General features: G+C 42.6%; 1 protein-coding gene across 1 annotated transcript in view; it reads right to left on the bottom strand.

Moving 5' to 3' along the window:
* Positions 1–173: 173 nt before the first annotated feature.
* Positions 174–20,976, bottom strand: part of LOC137278576 (alpha-2-macroglobulin-like protein 1) — a 33,556-nt gene continuing 12,753 nt past the window's right edge. Inside the window, exons 18-44 of the mRNA XM_067811032.1 lie at positions 20,120–20,303; positions 19,892–19,976; positions 18,611–18,839; positions 17,793–17,939; positions 17,526–17,624; positions 17,305–17,353; positions 15,961–16,056; positions 15,007–15,183; positions 14,724–14,887; positions 14,178–14,339; positions 13,366–13,525; positions 12,936–13,135; positions 12,043–12,255; positions 11,615–11,742; positions 10,528–10,615; positions 9,959–10,042; positions 9,232–9,334; positions 7,700–8,008; positions 7,325–7,446; positions 6,967–7,162; positions 6,745–6,882; positions 6,274–6,393; positions 4,007–4,059; positions 3,596–3,665; positions 3,005–3,160; positions 1,519–1,666; positions 174–908 (exon numbers count right to left, since the gene is read on the bottom strand). Of these exons, the coding sequence (XP_067667133.1) occupies positions 896–908; positions 1,519–1,666; positions 3,005–3,160; positions 3,596–3,665; positions 4,007–4,059; positions 6,274–6,393; positions 6,745–6,882; positions 6,967–7,162; positions 7,325–7,446; positions 7,700–8,008; positions 9,232–9,334; positions 9,959–10,042; positions 10,528–10,615; positions 11,615–11,742; positions 12,043–12,255; positions 12,936–13,135; positions 13,366–13,525; positions 14,178–14,339; positions 14,724–14,887; positions 15,007–15,183; positions 15,961–16,056; positions 17,305–17,353; positions 17,526–17,624; positions 17,793–17,939; positions 18,611–18,839; positions 19,892–19,976; positions 20,120–20,303 (3,693 nt within the window). The 3' untranslated portion in view covers positions 174–895. The remainder of the gene's footprint in view (positions 909–1,518; positions 1,667–3,004; positions 3,161–3,595; positions 3,666–4,006; positions 4,060–6,273; positions 6,394–6,744; positions 6,883–6,966; positions 7,163–7,324; positions 7,447–7,699; positions 8,009–9,231; positions 9,335–9,958; positions 10,043–10,527; positions 10,616–11,614; positions 11,743–12,042; positions 12,256–12,935; positions 13,136–13,365; positions 13,526–14,177; positions 14,340–14,723; positions 14,888–15,006; positions 15,184–15,960; positions 16,057–17,304; positions 17,354–17,525; positions 17,625–17,792; positions 17,940–18,610; positions 18,840–19,891; positions 19,977–20,119; positions 20,304–20,976) is intronic.

Raw genomic sequence — 20,976 nt, forward strand, 5'->3', positions numbered from 1 at the left:
GCGCATCTAAAATATACGATTCTATACACCCGATTGTCTCATGATAATACAGCTAATCTGTCGACATTCTATATGAAAGGATCGGGTGTTCCCTGTCTTATTTGGATCGATATGTATCAAACTCTGTGCATTTGAACATTGTCATGGATTGGTTTGGCAGAGAAAACTCACTCTGAGTTATCCATTCTTTATTGATGTGATCATCACGGACAACACAACAAGCGTATGTGATAAATAGCAGTCGTTGGATAACAAAACAACGGTATGCGATATATGGCAGTCGTTATGACGGATAACAAGTGTGGAGGTGGGATTACAAGCCTATATACAATGAGAGTAGTGTTGGTTTAATAGTTCCACAAATTAGGATTACAGGTAAAGTGGGAGATAACAAAAAAGCAAACAAAACAGATCATTACTTTGGGACAGAAAACATCACAATTACTGCGCAGGGATTAATCCTGACAACAGTACCCACTAGACTTGTCAGGTGACACCCAGTTGTTTTTACATGCTCAGGAACCAGTAACATATTTTGTTCAGCAAGTAAGTTGTGTCAAATAAAACTCACCAGGAAGACAAACAAGGTCAAAACTCTCATATTATTTCATAACGCATATTTACTGCAAAAGGGGAACACAGCAAAACATAATTTGGACAGGTTTTGACAGGTGCTGTTGCTGTATTTCCAGGTGAGATAATTATACATAACAACGCTTCAACAGCGATGTCTTAGTGTTAGTAAAAGCATACACGGTACGGGTTCAGAGTGACATATATTGCTGTCAGTATGCATGGCATGTATTCTTCTACTATTCCGCATGCAGGGGGGACAGGCTGTGTCTGCCGCCATCATGCACTGTAAGCCGGCTTCCTAACTGCGTTGGCGGCTGGTCTACAGTTTCAGTCTGTGGACAAAGAAATATGGACATGTTATGTTCGACGCAGACAACTAGCCCACTATCCATGTCCAAAAGTGGTTGTCATTAATGGTATACAATGAGCTAGTCTACGAACTTCTAGACCCCCGAGAACATATTATATAAGTAAGTCACATTCAAGTCAAGAATAATTGTGCAAGTCTAGCAATGCTTCAGCCATAGGCTGAAATTAAGAATTGTTGTAGGATCCTATTGTATTTTACTCATCACTTCTTTCAATATATCTATATATCTACTCTAATATGATATTTCAGCCGTAGAACCACTATAAAGGACATTCATTTCCCCAGAAAATACACCCCAACATTGAAAGGACAGCTTTCTGACCTGACAGCTGAACGTAACTCAGATGTTTCTCTTGTCATCGTGACATTCAGTTGAAAGTGCAGTTCAACGAAAGCCCGACAAAACTACATATCCAAAAGCGGTAATACTGGCAACCAGATGGCATCTGTCATGTTTATATGACATTGTTTTCTTATTTACACTACAAACTTTTCCAAGTCTTTTATGAAACAGTTAAGTTTGTCGAAATCGTAAAGACCCAAGTTCTATATCTGTACAAAAGTATACTTACAGCTTCGGGCAGTTTGATCTCCTCTGAGTTAACTTTCTTTCCAGTGATCTCGGCAACGGTATCGCTGTAGTTTCAGGCCCGATGATAATCTCTCGAGGTTTGGAAGTGATATCAACCTTTTTCATCATGAACAGTGCCAACATAGTTCCTGGTGATATAGACGGGGAGATTTGATTACACGGACCTTCGAAGCACGTGGGTTCGAATCTTTGTTTAGACAATAATTTTCAAAGCTATAAGTGCAGACTTTTGAAGTCGTATAATGATGTTGATGCTTTAATTTACTTATATTTTAAATTTGAAAAAAGTCGATGGAGAATTTTTTTTTTCTGTAATGAGTGTAGCCATAGAATTTCCTAAAAAATCCATTTCTCCACCGATTTCGTTTAAATTTGAAACATAAGTAAATTATAGCATCAAAAAACATTATACGATTATCTGGATTTATATTTTTGAAAATTATTTTCCAAACAGAGATTCGAACCCCCGTTGTTCCTAGTGGACTTATGTTTCCGAGCTTGGATCTCATCATTGAGACCGATAGTTACCAGGATATATTACAACATCACTCATTACCAGGGGAGGCCACAACAACAGCTGAGAAACAGTAGGCACAAAGTGTATGTTTCCCCGGGTAATACACATGCTATATATATTTACCTGCATTAACATGATCGCACACAATAAGAAAGGATTCCTAAAATATTTTCGTTGATATGAAATACTCTAAAATTCCCAAGACGCTGGCCTTTATGTGTATGTAATATTCCGATTGATGACATATTCAGTTTTAGAACACGGACACACCCTTCCTCGGGTGTCACGGTTACGATTGTACAAGAAGACGAGTGGATAGATCGTTTGACGATGCAACAGATCAGTGCCATGATATGACCTGGCAGCTCACAGGCTACACAGCTCTATAGTCGGGTGACTATTGTGGGAGAATACAGATAGTCTATTGCAACATACTTCTGCGATAGCAATAGTGTATAGCGATCAACTATTGCAATAGTTTTTTCACCTTGAATTGTCTCATTTGAAGTCATTTTACAAATGACAATATAATATGTGAAATAAAAACAAGCTGAAATATTTCAAGTCTTTTTTAATAACTGGCATGACATTTGAAACCCAAAATCAAGGAAAGTCGTGTTTCTTTAAGAGGTAACAGGGCAAGATAACTGTAAATGAGATTGAACGAATCTGGTTCTTCCCTTTGCGCTGCGCATGTATCAACGGATGTCAGTTACAAACTATCGATAGTCACACATACTATCATTGGATCAATAGTTCCATGCATCGTAAATGCACTAATCTTTAGGGGTTTGTTCACAAAAGTTCAAAGCCTTGTCTCAACATACTAGTGATGTGCTCTGTGGCACCGGGACAACTGTATGAACATATAATGAAAAGTCAATAAAGTTCGAGCCCCAGGAATGGCCTTTGTCTGATACAGATTAAGATACATTCATGCAACACTTACGGGATTTCAGTTTGGTGATCAGGTCACACGAACATTTTTTGTCGATCACCAGTCGCAAGGCAAGCCGGGTCCTTACCCGTTTCACCACCCGGAAGTCACCTAGAATCTTGACCTTGACCCTTGACTTCCTTACTCTGATGCCCAGCACCTTGTAAGCTGCCGGGTAAAGTCGCGTGGTGAATCAAACAACCTCTTTGAAGATATGAAGTCTCCTAACTACTGCAACTACGGCAGGAAGTGCCACACAAATTGAGGTGTCATGCAGAAAAATGACAGACAGACAACAACAACAACAACAACCAACTGACTGTTCCTAGTGCATAACGTCTTATATCTTGGGCAGTTCTGAATGAGATAAGATATCAGTTGCAATCAACTCTTTGTGTTTATTTTATTTTTATTTGTGTTATTATGCGAATGAATATCTATGGTATCAAATATATATCTCCAAGACTACTAATAGTTCCGTATTTTAACGAGAAAAGGGAAAAGAGACCACTTCGATCCCTGTATCTGAACTAACAACTATAAATGTTGCCCTGTTCCCTTACTAGAGCTCTTGACACGGTGCAGATGAAGAACATATCCTACCTGCAGCAGCCTGGCAGTAGGCATACGTAGCCTGTTTCTCTGAAAGGACTTGGCACAAAGGACAGCTTCCCTACAAAGATATGCATGAGCAAGTGGTACAGCTGAAATGGTCGTATTTCGTAAATGAATGCCTGTTACCATGTTTCTTAATAGACATTTAGTCTGAAGCATAAGTTACATATATTTTACGATTTACGTCAACAATTTAAACGGCACATATTGTTGTCTCAGTTATCCTTGTCTGAAAAGGTTGGTTATACTAAGACTATACTGTATCCTGTATCTCCCTGTGAGTCAGTTCTTAAAGACATGGAGCATGGATGTGCAGTAACGCCTCAGTAATTCGGATTGCAAGAGACAGCCGAAATGCGCCAGATTGTGCGAGTATCTGGTACTTAAATCACTGCTTACCGTAGACGGTGTCGATGGCTCTTCGGTTGTCGGTGCTGGTGTGGGTGTGGTAGCTAAAAACAAAGAAGCAAAAGGCATTTCTGTTTGTCACTTAGGTTTGGGTGATGTGCTTCACCGTTTCAAGCTGTATTCGTGCCCCACAAATCACGAAAAGCTTTCACTGACGAGACGGAGACTTACAAAGGTCAGGTGGTAGCATGTATGTGATCTAGGCGCCGCCTTCACTCACAGTAGGTAGTTATGTGTCAAATGGACCCTCAACGTACCGAAATGTCATCTTTAGGCTGTGAAAGAACACATCAGTTTGCATACATAGCCATGTGATAAGCCTACTGTGCGTTCTTAATCCTTGAAAGTTTATACATTTAATGCATCAACTGTTTCCAAATGCGAAACGTATTTCTGCCCAAAACAAATTCCATTGGGAGTAAAAAAGCGAAACAGGGGATACATTTACGTACTTCAAACACTAAAAATCGATAATTGCACCGGGTGTTCAGAGTATGGGGATATAACTTCTATCCTTATATAATGTAACCTGTCCATTCACCCGTCTAGTAAACGTTTCAAACGTGCTTGATCAGAGACTCTAGACTGATGCAGTTGACTTGTGTTTAATGTTCTGAGCAGCTCGGAAAAAATGGAAAATTCACAGTCTGGCTCTTCTGGAAGTTGGACCGAGTTTGTAGCGTAGATGAAACAGGACTACCAGGCAGCTGAGGAAAGAGAAACCAGCGTACACAATGGAGGCATGCAGGCTCCCGAAATGGGCTCCTTATCTTACGACGGAGTCGTCGACAATGAAGGAATCGTCGACAATGAACCTTTGTGCAGGAACGAAAACATTCAAGAGACCACTACGGTGATATTCGACTCGGGGGTCAACCTTGTGGAGAAAGGTTGATGAGTCACAGAAGGAGGTTGGAGAATGTTGGAGAGGGTGTAACTAGAAGAGATGCACACGGTCCCTTAAGGTGCCACAAGTAGAACTGAGACTGGAAGACGGGTCTGTTAGGACAGAGTTTGAAACAGGCCTGACGTTTCTGTTATAGTGTCTACTTCAGGACAGCCATTCCAAATATTTCTAAACACCAAAAACTATGTAACAAGGCCGTATGAAATCTGATTATTACTATTCGATCTGCATTCTTAATCTTTATCACTACCGCAGAGTACATTGTTTTGTCAGCTGCCCTGTTCCACTTTGTCACTCCCATTAATTACCGTATATGACAGCGCCTTTATTGTTTATCCCCCTTGGCTGTGTCTGTCATCACATCAACTGTAGAAGGAAGTACTATTGTTTCTCTATCTGTCCCTAGTTGAATCTTTGCCTGTCCATTGGTGTTAAAATCTGTATATATATGTATGCTCACATCTATACCAAAAGTGGGTATGGAGTCCGGTATTCCGATTGTCTGTGTAGGGACGACCGTGAGTAGGATTATGCCGCTCGCAGGAAAGGCCCAGGGGTGGAGCTGGAAGTCCGCTCACCTCATTCTTGTATACATGTTTGTCATATCTTGTGAAACCAACTAAAGAAGTTCGAACTAAACTATGCCGTCGTCTTCATCAACATATTCATTTGTCTTCAACTCAACGTAATGTTCACAGATATCGAAGAGGACTGGACATGCGATAACTGAAGGTTACGTATCATACGCAGCTTTGTCGAGTTCATCCTTGGCACCATGTGTTCTCTTCCCTTTATGTCCAGGTGATCATGCAATTAACTAGCTGGATCAGACAGGCAGAGATTGTTATTTATACTACGGATGGTCAGTAACGTTGTTTAGAAGTGCTGCGGGTGACCCAATGGTCCTTTAACTGTTCTGCCACACATTGTGTAGATGTCCGCCTCCAAGAGTGCCCCTATGATGTACGGCTGGTGACTGAACGGTTCGGTAAATTGGTTCTGTTTGCAGCGCTGGAACAGCAGGCGTGGATACTTCTTGTCAATGTGGTTGGATTCCGAAAGGAAGTACTCTGAGCCGGAGGTTCAAAATATGGCTTGGCCTATTCCATGTTCTCTTTTTCGGTACATATAGTACGAAACGTAATGTCAACAAATCTGATCCCGATTTCAGTTGTGCAGCACACGTATTGTCAGTTTGACAATGATGTTCATGATGTCGAAGGAACGAGGATGTGTTCGGGTGAATGTTTCACATTTTCTACAGTATAACAGTTAAGGCAAATAGGAAAATTGCAACGAAACACTAAATTTGCCGTTTCCTTTAAAATAAATGTAAAGGTAATCTACTCACTCATAACTGTGACCTGTATCTCTGCAGAGGCGTCAGGTGGAACGCCATTACTGGCCACACACTGATAGGTGGCGGACGCCTCGGCGGACTTGATGACCAGTTGCCTCCCTTTCCCCACTCCTGTCATGTAACAGTGATGGGGAACATGCTTACGTCATTTCAACACGGCATGGTCATGTAACAATGGTTGGCGACATGCTTACGTCATTTCAACACGACATGATAATGCATGAATGGTGGGCAGTATGTATAGGTAATTTCAAAATGAAATGGCGATGTAAACATGGCGATGAACATGGATGCGTAATCGCTTATACTGTCAAAGACATTAACAGACAAGGTGAAAGTTAAATATTTATGCATACAATGTGTACGTTTTGTGTCACGTACCAACTCGTCTATATCAACGGGTTTAATATCGTGAACACTGTGTTTCAGTAATGGTGACGATATACACAGTTATAATCTCACTTGATCGGTTGTGTTTCTCCACGGACTGATACCACGTGATCTTAGTCTCTGGACTTCCGGTGACGTTACAGAACAATGAAACCTCCTCTCCCATGGCAGCAGAGGTGTCATTAGAAGAAGCCACAATTACAGGGGGGTCTGAAATAGGAAAAATATTGGCCATTGAATAAATCAAGGCTAAAGATATCTACCAACACTACTCAACTGTTTCCTTGGACGTACCTTGGACAACAAGGTTGACGAAGGACATCTGAACAGGATTGGTGTTCACCTGACACCTGTATTTCCCAGAATCATCCACACTGGTGTGTGTAACTATCAAGCTATAGTTTTCCACGACACTGTAACGTGCATTGGCAACCATGATTTGGCTGCGAAGTGTCAGTACTTCCTCCGTTGGCTCGGCGACCCATGCAACCTTGAAAAGAAGAGATAATAACCAAGAACCACAACTTTAATTAATATGTAATTTAACATGTACACATTACACTACATTTTTTCCAGTTTATTTCATGATAAATGGGTATGAAAATCTAAGGACCTTTTATTCAGGGACCTATTTATTCTCACAAGTACCTACCGAGTACTTTCGTCCTGGACTTTGTGTGTATTCGGCTCCCAGATCACAGGGCAAACGAACTGTTGACCCTGGTGCAGTCTTCACCTTCATAGGTGTAACGTCTTTGTCTTCAACATCTGAATCTGTTGGCATATGCGACTATCTATTAAAGCAGATATATTTGCAAATTGGTGTCACGATATCCTTGATGTCTACCAACAAATATTGATGCAGTCATACTGACTGCATTGGGCGCATTTTGTGACTACATCATCTGTGCGTTCGGTCACGACTTCGTCTACTCATAAGTCCTCAGTTACTTGCACAAGATACAGTTTACGTCGCTATGGAGGACATTATCAACCTTACCTCAACAACAGAAAATCAACACAATACCTTTATTTGAGAAATCTATGATAGTGGATGTTTTATAGTTGTTGATAACGGGAATACTATTGTGTCGAATCTTGAATCCGGCAGCTATCCACTCAGGGTCGATACTGGCAAGTACTCCCGTACTTTCCTCAACCTCATCCTCATCCGTATCATCAAGCTTCTCAACCACTTCACCAGTCGTCCCCACACCCATGCTGACTGTTGAAGGCACTGATGTTGTTGTGGTCGTTCCTGGAGGTGTTTTTGTGGTATTCTGTACCCTGGGTTTGCAATCATTCTTGATATTATAGAACGCCTTTGTCACGAGCTCTGGAAACGGAAAGAATATGTTTGGGGGCTGATAAGACAGCAAAGCACTACACCGTTACAGTACATTCCATCAATGTCAGGACTGAAGAACGGGTTAAAAACATTATTCAAGGTCGTCAGCATTTAGAACGCCTGAATATATGCAGAACCAAACTTGAACATGCATCACAACCAAACATTTCCGTGGAAAGTAGGATATCAACATGCACACATTTGTCACAGTGATCATGTATGTCTCTACATTTACGAGGCTTGGGGGTAACATAGTAGTTAAAGCGTCTGCTCGACACGCTGAAGACCCAGGTTCGATTTCCCACATGGGTACGCGATCCTATTAGTCGCCTCTTACGACAAGCATGGGTTGCTGAAGGCCAACATGTAGCTGATGTACCTATGTCACAATTATTACACCCATGGTCTCTGTAAATCCCGTGCCACAATTACTACACACCTGGCCTCTGTACATACCTGTGTCACAATTACCACACACCTGGTTTCTGTACATACCTGTGTCACAGTTACCACACACCTGGTTTCTGTACATACCTGTGTCACAGTTACCACACATCTGGTCTCCGCGCAAAGCTCTATGTCACAATTGTCACACATCCGGTCTCTGTACATAGCTATGTCACAAATACCACACGTCTGGTTTCTGTACATAGCTATGTCACAAATACCACACGTCTGGTTTCTGTACATAGCTACGTCACAAATACCACACACCTGGTCTCTGTACATACCTATGTAACAAATACCACACACCTGGTCTCTGTACATACCTATGTAACAAATACCACACACCTGGTCTCTGTACATACCTGTGTAACAAATACCACACACCTGGTCTCTGTACATACCTATGTAACAAATACCACACACCTGGTCTCTGTACATACCTATGTAACAAATACCACACACCTGGTCTCTGTACATACCTGTGTAACAAATACCACACACCTGGTCCCTGTACACACCTATGTAACAAATACCACACACCTGGTCTCTGTACATACCTATGTAACAAATACCACACACCTGGTCTCTGTACATACCTATGTAACAAATACCACACACCTGGTCCCTGTACACACCTATGTAACAAATACCACACACCTGGTCTCTGTACAAACCTATGTCACAAATACCACACACCTGGTCTCTGTACACACCTATGTAACAAATACCACACACCTGGTCACACACCTGGTCTCTGTACACACCTGTATCGTAATAATCATACACCTGGACGACGGCCTCCTTTGTGTTATCCACTTTGATCTCCTGGGTGACATCAAAGTTGAAGCATTGTGTTACCTCGGTCAGCTGCAAGGAGAAGACAACTCAAACCCTGACTGAGACACCAACAATGTTACTAATATGAGTGAGTTTAGTTTTACGCTGCACTCAGCAATATCCAAGCTATATGGCGGCGGTCTGTAAATAACTGAGTCTGGACCAGACAATCTAGTGATCAACAGCATGAGCATCGATCTGCGCAATTGGGAACCGATGACATGTGTCACGAGACTACTACTTATCTGAAGGCACAGTCACAAATGGGCGTATTTGAAAACAACCACTTGTAAAATACATGAAAGTTGCGAAAGTTGCTTTTGATATACTTGTATTAAAATATCATTGTAAAAGTAATGCACTTGAAGTACAAAACTGTGGGTGTCATTCACTCATTAGATGTGAAACTCGTGTGCCCAGTACAATTCTACACACTTTGAAAAACAAATCGCAAAAACCATAACTATTCATATCATAATGATGTTTGTTTCTATGATTCCTCTGACCCTCAGGACATACTATACAATGATGCTACATACGTGTGTATTCCACAAGGCGGGACACAGCAACCATTGTTTGGTTCTCTATCATCTATGGGCCATGTGCCTTCTTACATATGTTGAGCAAGTGTTGACGGACGACCAACATGCTTACCTCATCAAAGTAGAAATGAACACTGTCCGGTCTCGTGCTGTCCACTTCATATCTCTTCAGCTGGAGAAACGAGTCCTTCTTCAACTGGGAAGATATGAAAAGAAAGCGGTTATTAACTATACGGGTGTCCAATCATATCTTGATCTACGATCGATGCTAAATAGGCTGAGGTGTTCGATGACTGCTCGTGGCTGAATGACTCACTCGGGCACAGGTATAACCATTTGTGCCTAATATTGTTCATGTCTCAATCAGCACAAACAAAATATGTCCAGCGATCTACAATTAAATTAGCATCAGAACAGAACAATTGGTCGTGTAATGATTCCTTCTGGTCTACCATAGCACAAAACAAGTGAGAACCCTATCTTGATGTTAGCCAGTTCAGAGGGCAAGGCTCGTATCGCTGGTATGTATCCTGGAAGCGATTGATATACTGGGCCTTTCCCACAGGCATCTGATCTTGCAAGGCCTTTCCATTTTTATTTTCCATGTTTTTATATCTGTAGTGCGATCCTCCGTGAAATAAGAAAATGTATCTGCCTTGTTTGCCTATAGATAAGACTTACTCTCTCCAATGAGTCTGCAGCCACCAGCCACCCGGTCACCATCTTGGCGTTGACAATCGCCATCCCCGAACGCCCTCCTTTCACGAACCTGGACACAGACAATACAGTGTAACAATGAGCAATTCAGGGTATTTGAGTTTCGTAATGTCTTAGCCCCACAACCACCTCCATCGTCACGGCTCCTTCCCCTTCGATGGCTACAACTCTTGCCTGCAAGTATTCATAGATGTTAAATGCAGCAGTGGAATCCGTCTCTCTTTGGTGTTGAAGAGGTCTATGATATTGCGTGTGTGACTTAAGCTTTTAAAGGCGGCATCAGTATTAATGACTTAATAATTCCTTTTCATCCAGAATGTATTTTCATCAAGTACCACAACGGTTACAAAGCAGGATAGGCCGTCTGGTGACGTACAGGACGTTCCTCTGGACTCACGTGCACGTGCCCGTGCATCAGCCGATGTCTTTCAGACGTACCAGGTTTCTGGGCTGTCATGACAACTTGTGACAAACCCGGGGTGTGTAAAACAGGCTGGTTGGGCGAAATTTAGATATCATATTCTTTTTGGTTGGGAAAGTGAGGTCAAAACAAATAGACGAGGGAATTGAAGGTGTGGTCCATGGATTCCAGTCTGGTCGAAACCTGAATGTAAAGAAATCTAAGTATATCAATGTTGGTGTCGTTTAACGTTGGTGTCCCTATCACAACCAACACAAGTCCCTACCAACACGGTGCAAATACTGTAAAACAAATTCTCCTTCCCTCCACCGAACACTCCCTGACACAACCAACACAAGACCCTACTAACACTGTGCAAATACTGTAAAAACTCTCCTTCCCTCCACTGAACACTCCCCATCACAACCAACACAAGTCCCTACTAACACTGTGCAAATACTGTAAAAACTCTCCTTCCCTCCACTGAACACTCCCCATCACAACCAACACAAGTCCCTACTAACGTTGTGCAGCTACTGTGGAAACCCTCGTTCCCTCCTGCACCAAACACTCCCTAGTGTCAAGATATATCAATGTTGGTGTCGTTTAACGTTGGTGTCACTATCACCACCAATACAAGGCTCTACTAACGCTGTGCATATGTTGATTGTCCTGCGACGGCAGTCAGGTTTCACTGGGTCTGGAGGCTGCACTGTGACGTTCAGGGTGAAGGGCTGGTCCACCTTGTCGAGGTCGTAGGTGTTGTAGCGAACAGTGGCCTGGCAGAGATAAAGACATAGTGCAAAACACCGTGTATCAATAAGTACATTGTGGGTGGACTGGAAGTATGTGGAGTTTGGAGCCTTAAATATACAAGGATTTCAAATGTGTACGTGAAGGATAAAGTAATAATGATAATTATACATTATACATTAGTGATAATTTATACAATTTTCACTGTCTTTGGGACAGTGTGTGTGACGTGAATTCTTGAAAACGTTATCGATATTATGCTGTTCATTCCTTTCTCTTGATTTGGCCTCGTCCATTCATATTAATGAAATATCTCCACTCCCTACCTGGAACAAAGCACATCCGGTGCCAGTACCACTCAACGTGATTTCATTGGGCACCTTCAGCGGCTGTGTCTGCATCACCATGCTGTTGGACTGTGACACCATGAAGGTCCTGTGAACATTCTCCCCTTCCACGGTCAGTGACAACTTGAGTTTATCCCCAGATCTAACTGATGTCGCAAACTTCGACAGTGCGTCCAGCGCCACAACGGTGTCCTGGTGTAACGAGATCAGAGGCAACTATACAATACAGCAATGTCTTCCTCCTTCTCTGTATGCATGGTTCCTTGACAGGTATAGGGGTATTGATGCTTGATGGTTTCAGTGTTCGGCAGGGTCATAGAACCAAGTAATCCATTGTAGTGTTTTATCAGTGGCATCTGAGAATACGTTGGGAAGGTTGCAAACTTGGCAAGCTCACTCAGGGAGCAGAATGGTTTTAACTTATCTAGTTTGGTTACGGTAAGGTATAAATGGAGGGCTGTCCCATATTAGCAGGTGTCCTAATACACACTCCAAGCAGTGTTGGTAATCTGCTTGCATGCTCTGTCGTCATCCAGCAGACCCACCTAAACGCAGATGTGGAGGGCATCATGTGGAAGGAAAACACACACCCTCTATTATCTATCATGCCATATGTTGGAATCGTGAGACATAGTGTGTCTAAAGATGCTTGTCGTAAGAGGCGACTAACGGGATCGGTTGGTCAGGGTCGCTGACTTGGTTGACACATGTCATCGATTCCCAATTGCGCAGATCGATGCCCATGTTGTTGATCACTAGATTGTCTGGTCCAGACTCAATTATTTACAGACCGTCGCCATATAGCTGGAATATTGCTGAGTGAGGCGTAAAACTAAACTCACTAACTCACTCACTCACTCACTCTCACTGACCTGAGTGGAGGCAAATCCTCCCTGGGGGTTCCTCTGTTTCTGCAGCCACTTGACGATCTTCAGGCTGGACTCCAGGTCGTCCTCCTCCAAGTAGGCCAGCAGGGCGTAGGCCGTCGTCTCTACGTTCAGCGCGGAAGCGCGGTAGTAGTAGCTGTGCCGTCTTTTGGCGTCCTTCCTCGTCTCCCAGTGCATCAAGGAACCTGATTCAAAAATATTTGACGTGGACCTTGCATGTGCCCGAAGGAATCTTCAATTCAACAATGCCTATAGATTAGATTACAGTCAAATTTGAATATATGGTAGAACAATTACTGAGTAACAATGATTCATAGGTTTATGGATGGTTAATGTTTGTCGGTGATATAAATAGAAGTCACGCTATCTAAAGGTCTTCATGTTATTGCCTTGAATCAAGACTTGAGCCCCATACCATTAACGACAGCCATGCTGTGAAGGTTTCTCTGTAGGTTGACGTGCACGCGACTGTTTGCGTCCTGGAGCGCAGTGACGTAGGCAGCAGCGGCCATGGTGTAGACGTCGGTGATGGGTTTTGCGGTGATGCAGTTGAGGGCGTTCAGAATCGCAGGGTCCTGTGATATCGCATTTTATAGGCTTTAAAGACAATGCTGGGATATTTCTTACCATCACCAACAATGCGGATGCTAACGTCGTTTGGCTAACATTGCAATATGAGACTGGATAGAAAGTTCGTTTCTCTCCATTTGACCTTCTTTAGGACATACTCATCGAAAGAATAGGACCAGAAATCCCAAAGCGACACATGGATTTGGAGGACAGCTTCGTTAAAGCGATGAATGTTCTTGAGTGTGGCTGTTTCAGGTTGTTTGACAACGTTCTCAGAAGAACTAAACCATCAGATTCACTTTAAGTTGATACTTAAATTCTTGTTTCGTAAAGTTGTCTTTCCGAGTTCCATGAAATCGAAAACTAGCAATCACGTTTTCAGAGATGTGAGTGCGTTTAGTAAGGCGGCGATCTGTAAGTAATCGAGTCCGGACCAAACAATCCAGCAATCAACAGCATGAGCATCGATCTACGCAACGGGGATCCGATGTCAACGGAGACATCGAACCTGACCACCCGATCCCGTTAGTCGCCTCTTGCGACAAGCGTGGATTACTGGAGACATCAGTTTTAACCCGGGTGTTCACGGGAACGTTTACGAGGACGAATATTTACATACACAAACGATGAGGGCGTCAGGACATCACAAATACTCACATTTCTGGGTGTGCCTCCAGAGATGAGAGCACCCATGACAAATGCAGTAAGCGTCACGTCACTGTTGGCGCCGTCAACACCTCCTCTCATGGATGAATGTATGATGCGTCCCACCTCAGTGAAGCAGCCCGTCTCACGTGTTTGCTTGTCCTTCAGCCATTGCTGGACCCACAGACACACAAGTTTTGAGGCATCAACAATGTTACTCACCTAGTAAACTACCATATGAAACATACATAATCGAAATTATTGAACTAGTGTAAAAATATAATCTTAATCGCCAGAAAACGTGTACGTGCCTATATGATACCTACATGTCACTACTTCTGGACTGGTTCATCAAAAGGGGCTAGTGAAACAATTATCATTCAGACCTCTAAGCAAATCATTTAATTTATCAAAACTGTTTATTTGCAGCAATTTAGGGGCTGGGTTTATATATATATATAAACTTGCATTTTGGTACAGATAAGCGCATTATTCCCCATGGGTGAGAACACTATGAATCAACACTTCCACTGCGCTAAATGGTGATGTTGACCCTACCCGTGCCCTAGTCAGGACGTTCTGGTCGATCTCCAGGAAAGACTGGGCCTCAGTGAAAGACTTGATGACGAAGGCCGTGAGCCACGTGCTGCCGCTACTGTCGGAGTTGCCGAATGCGCTGAAGGATCCGTCTGCTCGCCTGTAGTTCAACTCCCGCTGGTATCCTACAAAATGAAAAGCAAGTTGTCAGCACATTATTGATAAGAGAGTAGTACAACGGTGGAGAGCTTCATGTGGCTTTCGACTCTATCTACCGATACTGAGGAGGAGCATTTGTATTTACCACTTGCGAGATACTTGTCTATGGTGGCCGATATCTCCTCTGTCAGCTGATTGGTGGCCTTCAGGTATCTCATGATGAACACGTTCGGGGCAAAGTTGATCATGTTCTGTTCTCCGCAGCCGTAGGGAACCCGGAGGAGGTCGCCGATGTTGCTGAAGCTGGGCCCCATCAAGTCACCTGGATGTGAGATCAATATTACTGAAGCTAGTCTCAACTTGTCAAAGTAAAACCAAACTAAACTGAAACAAACTGAAAAAAACTTGGATCACCTGGATGTAAGGCACCCTCCCAAACCCAAAGTAAAGCCTGACCATGAAACTTGTCTATAAATAAACTGGGTTCTTGTAGATCACGTAAATCATATATAACTGTAAGCGGTGATACGTGTTGCAGTAAAACCAGACCAAACAAACTCGTCACCAAGTTGGCTTGGCTAAGAGGATATGATGAATGCCAGGGACTATGTAACAGATAGTGTATGTCTGGCGTCCTAATGATTTTTTCAAAGTAAACTGTCGTCTATGATGTAGGTTTCCACATACATGTGACAGGCGTAATACAACCCAGTAAACAAATAAAAAAGTATTAAAATATAGACAATCTTACAAACAGTTTAATAGCACCAACAGACCTCGGATTCCCGGTTTTGGCCGATAATCCACCATGACACTAACAACATAACATTTCCATCTCCCAAGTTTGTGCACTTTGGCTTAGGATTATCGTGACTAGAATGTGTTTGACTTCTGTTGATTCTGACACACTACTAATCAAAACAGTTTAGAGAACACCCAATTCTTTCATATCATTAAAGTTCATCTGTGAGTCTTGTATTGCTCTCATGGCATGACAGAATACCTAAAGTACTATAAAAGAAAAAGAGTATACAACAATGTAGTGCATCACATGTCTCATTAGACTGTCTCCAGCAGGTATACTGTATCTCTCCCTCACCTATCACGCTGATTACCCCTCTCCCGGAGTCGGGGACTACTGCTTCGTCGGCGGGGAGGGGAAAGTCGATAGAGTCGAAGAATTCGGTTTCTGGTTCTGAAAACAAAAATATTATAGACATATCAGTCGTGGTTTTTCAAGGTGTCAGAAGCAGCAAGTTGAAAGTACCCGAAGAAGCGTCTAAAGTGATTCTTGTCACTAGAGCTGTTCGCGATATCCATACATTATCCATGTTCGCGATTTCCATACATTATACATGTTCGCGATATCCATACATTATCCATGTTCGCGATATCCTTACATTATCCATGTTCGCGATATCCATACATTATCCATGTTCGCGATATCCATACATTATCCATGTTTGCGATATCCATACATTATACATGTTCGCGATATCCATTCATTATCCATGTTCGCGATATCCATACATTATCCATCATCCATAACTTAACACAATCCTGACAATGCGATCACCTTCACTCGTGCACTGTTACAAGCATCTACTACTTAAGATATAAACGAGAGAGTAGGGAGAGTGCAGGAGAAAGTGCTGAGAAATGGGGAGGAGGTGTAGTCAATGGTATTTTACTGATTTCTAATCTTGTTCTAAGGGTTGCAATTAAACACAGCTAGTATATATTCACATGCTAATGTGGGGGCCTGAATCAACTATCAAAGTCTCCCATATAGACCCTGAAACAAATGTATCCAAGAAAGTTCACACATATCTAGAATATCTTGCACTACATTTCTACAGTTTCATTTGAGGACGAAGACAGTCCCTTGGGCTCTCTTTGATCATATTTTATGATTATAATTTAGGAGCTGTCGTCTTTCTGTAAAATATGTTCCTTTCAGAGGCTAGATGTTAGTATAAGGGGACTCTAACGGTGGTACCAATTCCATAGGTGTACTGTTAAAGCGTCATTTTGCTATAGGTAAAATACAATTATGCCTGAACACGCCATGGAGTCAATGCACTATTGAAGTTACCTGTTGGTGTACTGTTGAAGTTATATGTTTATGTACTATCACCTTACCTGAACACGTCGTACCTGTTGGTGTACTACTGACGTACCTGTTGGTGTACTACTGACGTACCTGTTGGTGTACTATTGACGTACCTGTTGGTGTACTACTGGCGTACCTGTTGGTGTACTACGGGCGTACCTGTTTGTGTACTACTGGCGTACCTGTTGGTGTACTATTGACGTACCTGTTGGCGTACTACTGACGTATCTGTTGGTGTACTACTGACGTCCCCGTTGGCGTACTAATGACGTGCCTGTTGGTGTACTGCTGACGCGCCTGTTGGTGTACTATTCACGTGTACTAACATACCTGAACATGCCATGGTGCTGTAGGTGTATTCTTTTTCGTCGCCTTCCGGCTGTAATGGATGTGTTGGTACATTACATAAGGCAATATCCTGTCTCCATAATATATTGTAGGTTTGTCATGAGATATTAGGGTGCATGCATAGTTTTTCTATCAGCTATACACATGATCTGTCTGTTTAAAGGTCAATTTCTCACATAAATATGTAACACATATGAACTCACTTCTACGAGGAGTTGTCTGACCACGGCGTCCTTGATTCCAATTGCCTCCCCTGTAGCCGTGACCTTGGGACACTGCGAATCTCCGGGAATCGACTTGGCCTAAATACAGCGAAAAGTTTATTACAAATTTCAATTTATTGCATGATGTATGATAATTGTCTCACTTTACTGATATCGAATGTATTTACTTATGGATTTAATTGAGAAAGGGAGAGATGGTAGAGTTATACCAATGGAACTTTAAATGAGTATGTATATCGTAATGACCTGTGCCGTGACATTGATGTAGCCAATATTTTTCGGTACGATTACAAAGTCATGACGTTTTGCCTCGTTTCCACATATGCACATCCACGTGACTCGCTCAGGGTTCAGGAGGTCAAATTCACTAGAATCGTTCAGTCTTAGTTCAATCTGAAATGACATAAAAGGCAGTCACTATGTTTAGAGATCCTAGGACAGTTGTTTTAGTAGTGTCTGTGTAGTAAATTCGGTCCAGTTTACGGTATGAAAACATTGTGGATGGATATAAGTCCCCAAAACGGTGTCAACACTTTTCAGTTAGAATTAAATCCCCGAACTCCAGGTTCACAATGAGGACGTGTGGAAATGGCAATAAACTGATTCAGATCAAACCATCACTGGAAGGAGGCTGATGTGAGGGCGAAGGGTTAACGAAATGACCATGGCCAACGGGGAGTAATCGACAAACCTACATCCGTGATCCTCATCTGGATAAACCTGTTGCACGGTAGTATATTACAAGATACAGCATTGCCTCTCTCAAAAGTACATTTCTGAAATAATTTTAGCAAGAAATGTTATTATCTAAAAGGGAAAGAAGGTTTCACACCATAGTCAGCAATTTCTCCCGAATGATGGTGAAGTTACCCCCATGTGTATGACAACCATGTATCTCCGTGGATACTTTACATGTGTATCTACTCCTACTAGGGTATTAAGGGCTCTCATTATAACCACTCATCTTGACACTCCTTGAGATAGCTGAGGATGGTGACAGTAGAATGTCTCGAATGTCAAGACGAATATGTATAGGGTTGGACCAGAACAACGTTTTAACCCACCTCAATGCACTCTGTGAGATAGTTGAAGACAGTGACGGTGAGAGGGATGTATTCTCCCCTCACGGCAGCGTAAGGAAGGGTGAAGGAGACGAAGAACGGCTGAAAAGCTGTCACAGACGCCGACTCAGACACGCCCACACCGACATCCGACTTGGCACAGACAGTGCTACCGACCCACTCCGTAATGCTCCCGGGAAGAGTCTTATTCAGTTCCAGTTTTCCAGAGTCACTGGTCAGGATAACAATGTCAGTATGACGCAATACATAGACACTGGACAGGACAACAACGTGATCAGTGGGACGAAATACACAGACATGTTACACGATGTTATTAATGTGTCACTACACACAGTCATGTTACAGGATGTTATCAATATGTTGCTTTACATTATCACGTTACAAGATGATTTCTATGTGTCGCTATACACAGTCACATTATTATATAACGATGTTATTAATATATCGCTGCACACCGTCACGTTACATGACAACATGCCATGATATGTCGCTATAAATGTGTAAACAGATTATTAACGTTACAAATATGCCGTTACACATAACAACTGGACAAGAAGCGTTACAGTATATGTCCATACACTCACGATTTCCAATGTTATCAAAATATAGATGTAAATATTAAGTACGAAATGATAATGTTTGACAAATACTTTTGTTATCCATGCACCACACAAACACCGCTCAGTCAGCGTTCGAAATATCTGCCCGCCCGACCATTGGCAAAAGGTTATTGTCAAACCGAACTGATTCTCAAATTCACCTGCCCGACAGTAGGGTTAAAATTGAGATATGTATATGAAGATATGATGACAGGTCACGGGGACACACTGTTTCAGTCCAACCTACCCAACAAGCTCCAAGTCCCACAACCAGGTCTCGGGGAAATACTGTCTCAGTCCTATCTACGCAATGATCTCCAGGTCCCACAGCCAGGTTTCAGGAAAATACTGTCTCAGTCCAACCTACGCAGTGATCTCCAGGTCCCAAAGCCGGGTCTCGGGGAAATACTGTCTCAGTCCTATCTACCCAATAATCTGCTGGCCCCCCTGCCAGGTCTCGGGGAAATACTGTCTCAGTCCAACCTACCCAACGAGTTTCAGGTCCCACGTTGAGGCCTCGGGGAAATACTATCTCAGTCCTATCTACGCAATGATCTCCAGGTCCCACTACCGGGTCTCGGGGAAGTACTCTCTCAGTGCTACCTACCCAATGACCAGGTCCCACAGCCGGGTCTCGGGGAAGTACTCTCTCAGTGCTACCTACCCAATGACCTCCAGGTCCCACAGCCAGGTCTCGGGGAAGTACTGTCTCAGTGCTACTGTCTTCTTCTTCGGATCCGGTGCTTTTTCTGAAGAAGAAAATAAATAGACCCGAACCATTAACGTCCATTTTCAAATGAATCATCACTTGTGCCTGTTTGCAAAGAAGTACACAAAGTTCCAAGAACTCGCCAATTATGCCTTTCAATCAGAGGCAAGTGCATGCATGCACGGGAGTCACCTGATTCACTGCTTTCTTCGGCAACGGACGCCCCAGAGCCGTCCACCATATCTGCTTGCCAGTCATTGAGAGCGGAACCGAGCGATCTGCGATGACGATAAACGCTGTAGCTGAATTGCTTTTTACAAGGTCTGGATCGAAGTTCCATTGTACCAAATATTTGAAGTGACGACAGCTGTGGAAATAGAAGCAATAAACACTATATATAGTATAAGAACATATGTGCAGGAAGATGTTGACATCATTCTGTTTGCAGGCAGTGTCACTGGTTCAAGTTGTAACACACCCTCTATTTCCCAGTTTATTTGGTAATGACAAATGTCCTGAACCAGTTCGGCACTTCATGGGGCGGTTCTCATAATATCAATCACTGCTTTGACGTACTCAGATACTCGTTGATATCACTTACGAACCACAGTTTCATAAAATGAATTTTTAACATTGTGAACATAGTACAAAACCGAGTTTTACATAGATAGAATTCAGGTAATTGATAATAACATATGCTTGCACACTTGTCAAGATCCTGAAAATAGGCATGTTTAGTTCGGGAAAGGGTTTTAAGCATTGGAATTTCGTTTTATACACTAGAAAGAACGTTTCACTGATCCACGGGGTTTGTCGATAAGGTTGCTTGAATGAGACAAGTATGTTTACCACATCTACTTTTCCTATCCTCTTCCTATTCTGTTCCAGATCACTAATACAACTCTCAAACACTGAGGACTGCTACCACTGAGTTTTACGTGTGTACAGCACAGTGTCATAGTCTTGGACCATCACGAAGGGGAGGATTAGTAGGGAGGGGTTCATTGCAATACATTATGACGTTCAGTCCAAGGAAAATG

Source organism: Haliotis asinina, chromosome 3 (assembly GCF_037392515.1).
Source record: "Haliotis asinina isolate JCU_RB_2024 chromosome 3, JCU_Hal_asi_v2, whole genome shotgun sequence".
NCBI classification, from domain to species: Eukaryota; Metazoa; Mollusca; class Gastropoda; order Lepetellida; family Haliotidae; genus Haliotis; species Haliotis asinina.